We start from the raw sequence: 1,219 nt of genomic DNA, 5'->3' as shown, positions 1-1,219 counted from the left end.
GTCTTCACTATAATGGCGGTCCGTGGAGTAGATATTATGGAATTTATTCGGTATTATGAAGAATATTTTGGATATATTTCGAATAACAGATATACATACAAAAATAAAACTTATTAAATAATCTAGAACGAATGTATATTTTAACTTCTTTATACAATCCGCAAAACTTCTTATCAATAGAGATTCTTATGAATAGAGATACACTTTAGTCTTCATTTTGCAAATATGTTTACGCTTCTCTGTTCTATTTTCAAATCCCGTCTATCTTGCTTTCCACATATTTTCTTCTACATAATCTCCGACGCCTCTTCGTATTAATACGCTGCGATATAATGTGTACAAAGATAACACTTGAACAAGGACTTATAGTTTCGCAAAAAATTCCAGTTTCACAAGGCAAGGTTTACACATGGCAAGGTTTACAGTACGCATAAATTACAATACTTAACGCACATGTTACTATTTATATTCCTTACAATTTATGCAGGATTTCCCAAATCAACATGAACACAACTTGTGAAGGCGTAGAATGGATTGAGTCCTTTATGAGAGACATCAGTGTAACCCTGAACCTTTGGCTACGTATAACAACATTAAGACTTTACTATCGTAACATTTAGCTATAATCGACTTCTTTAAAGAATGTGTATTCTCATTAGATGACTACGCGCGTTTGATTGGAATGACTTTCATGCGAATCGGACGTACAGCACGTAGTATAAAATCCGTTTTCATCGAGACATCCTTTAAATAATCAACAGGCTCTAAGTGGAAGTTGTGCACAAGAGGAGCTATTAGGACCTTCATCTCCAACATGGCGAATCGTTGACCTATTAATTCATTAGAACTTATTTGTGAAATAAGAAATTAATATCTTATAAATTACCTATGCAATTTCGTGGTCCTGCGCTGAAGGGTAAATAGGAATAAGGATGACGATTCCTTATATTCTCTGGTAAGAATCTATCTGGATCAAATACCTCCGGATTTAGCCAAATATTAGGATTATAATGAAGATTGTAAATAAAGAAATGCACCGTTGTGTCTTCTGGGACTAGATATGATTCTGTAAGCATCATCGAACATAATAAAACATATTTTACAAGCAGCAATGGAAAATTTAGAAAATAAATATATATTCACATGTACATTATTAATTTATTGTACCTTTTGTACATGTAAAAATTTTTCCATTCGAGTGAAGTAATGGATAAATGGA

The 1,219-nt window shown here is 32.7% G+C and overlaps 1 protein-coding gene across 1 annotated transcript; it reads right to left on the bottom strand.

Moving 5' to 3' along the window:
* Positions 1 to 491: 491 nt before the first annotated feature.
* On the bottom strand, positions 492 to 1,066 carry LOC106751174 (probable cytochrome P450 4ac1; the record flags this gene model as incomplete). The annotated part of the gene is made up of 2 exons (XM_014632002.1): positions 492 to 830; positions 887 to 1,066. Coding segments are annotated over 2 exons (347 nt in total), but the record flags the coding sequence as incomplete, so codon positions are not given.
* Positions 1,067 to 1,219: the final 153 nt, after the last annotated feature.

Source organism: Dinoponera quadriceps, unplaced genomic scaffold (genome assembly GCF_001313825.1).
Source record: "Dinoponera quadriceps isolate SergipeBrazil2010 unplaced genomic scaffold, ASM131382v1 scaffold9007, whole genome shotgun sequence".
Classification (NCBI taxonomy): Eukaryota; Metazoa; Arthropoda; class Insecta; order Hymenoptera; family Formicidae; genus Dinoponera; species Dinoponera quadriceps.
Note: the sequence above shows the minus strand (reverse complement) of the source record. Positions and strands in the feature narration are given on the sequence as shown.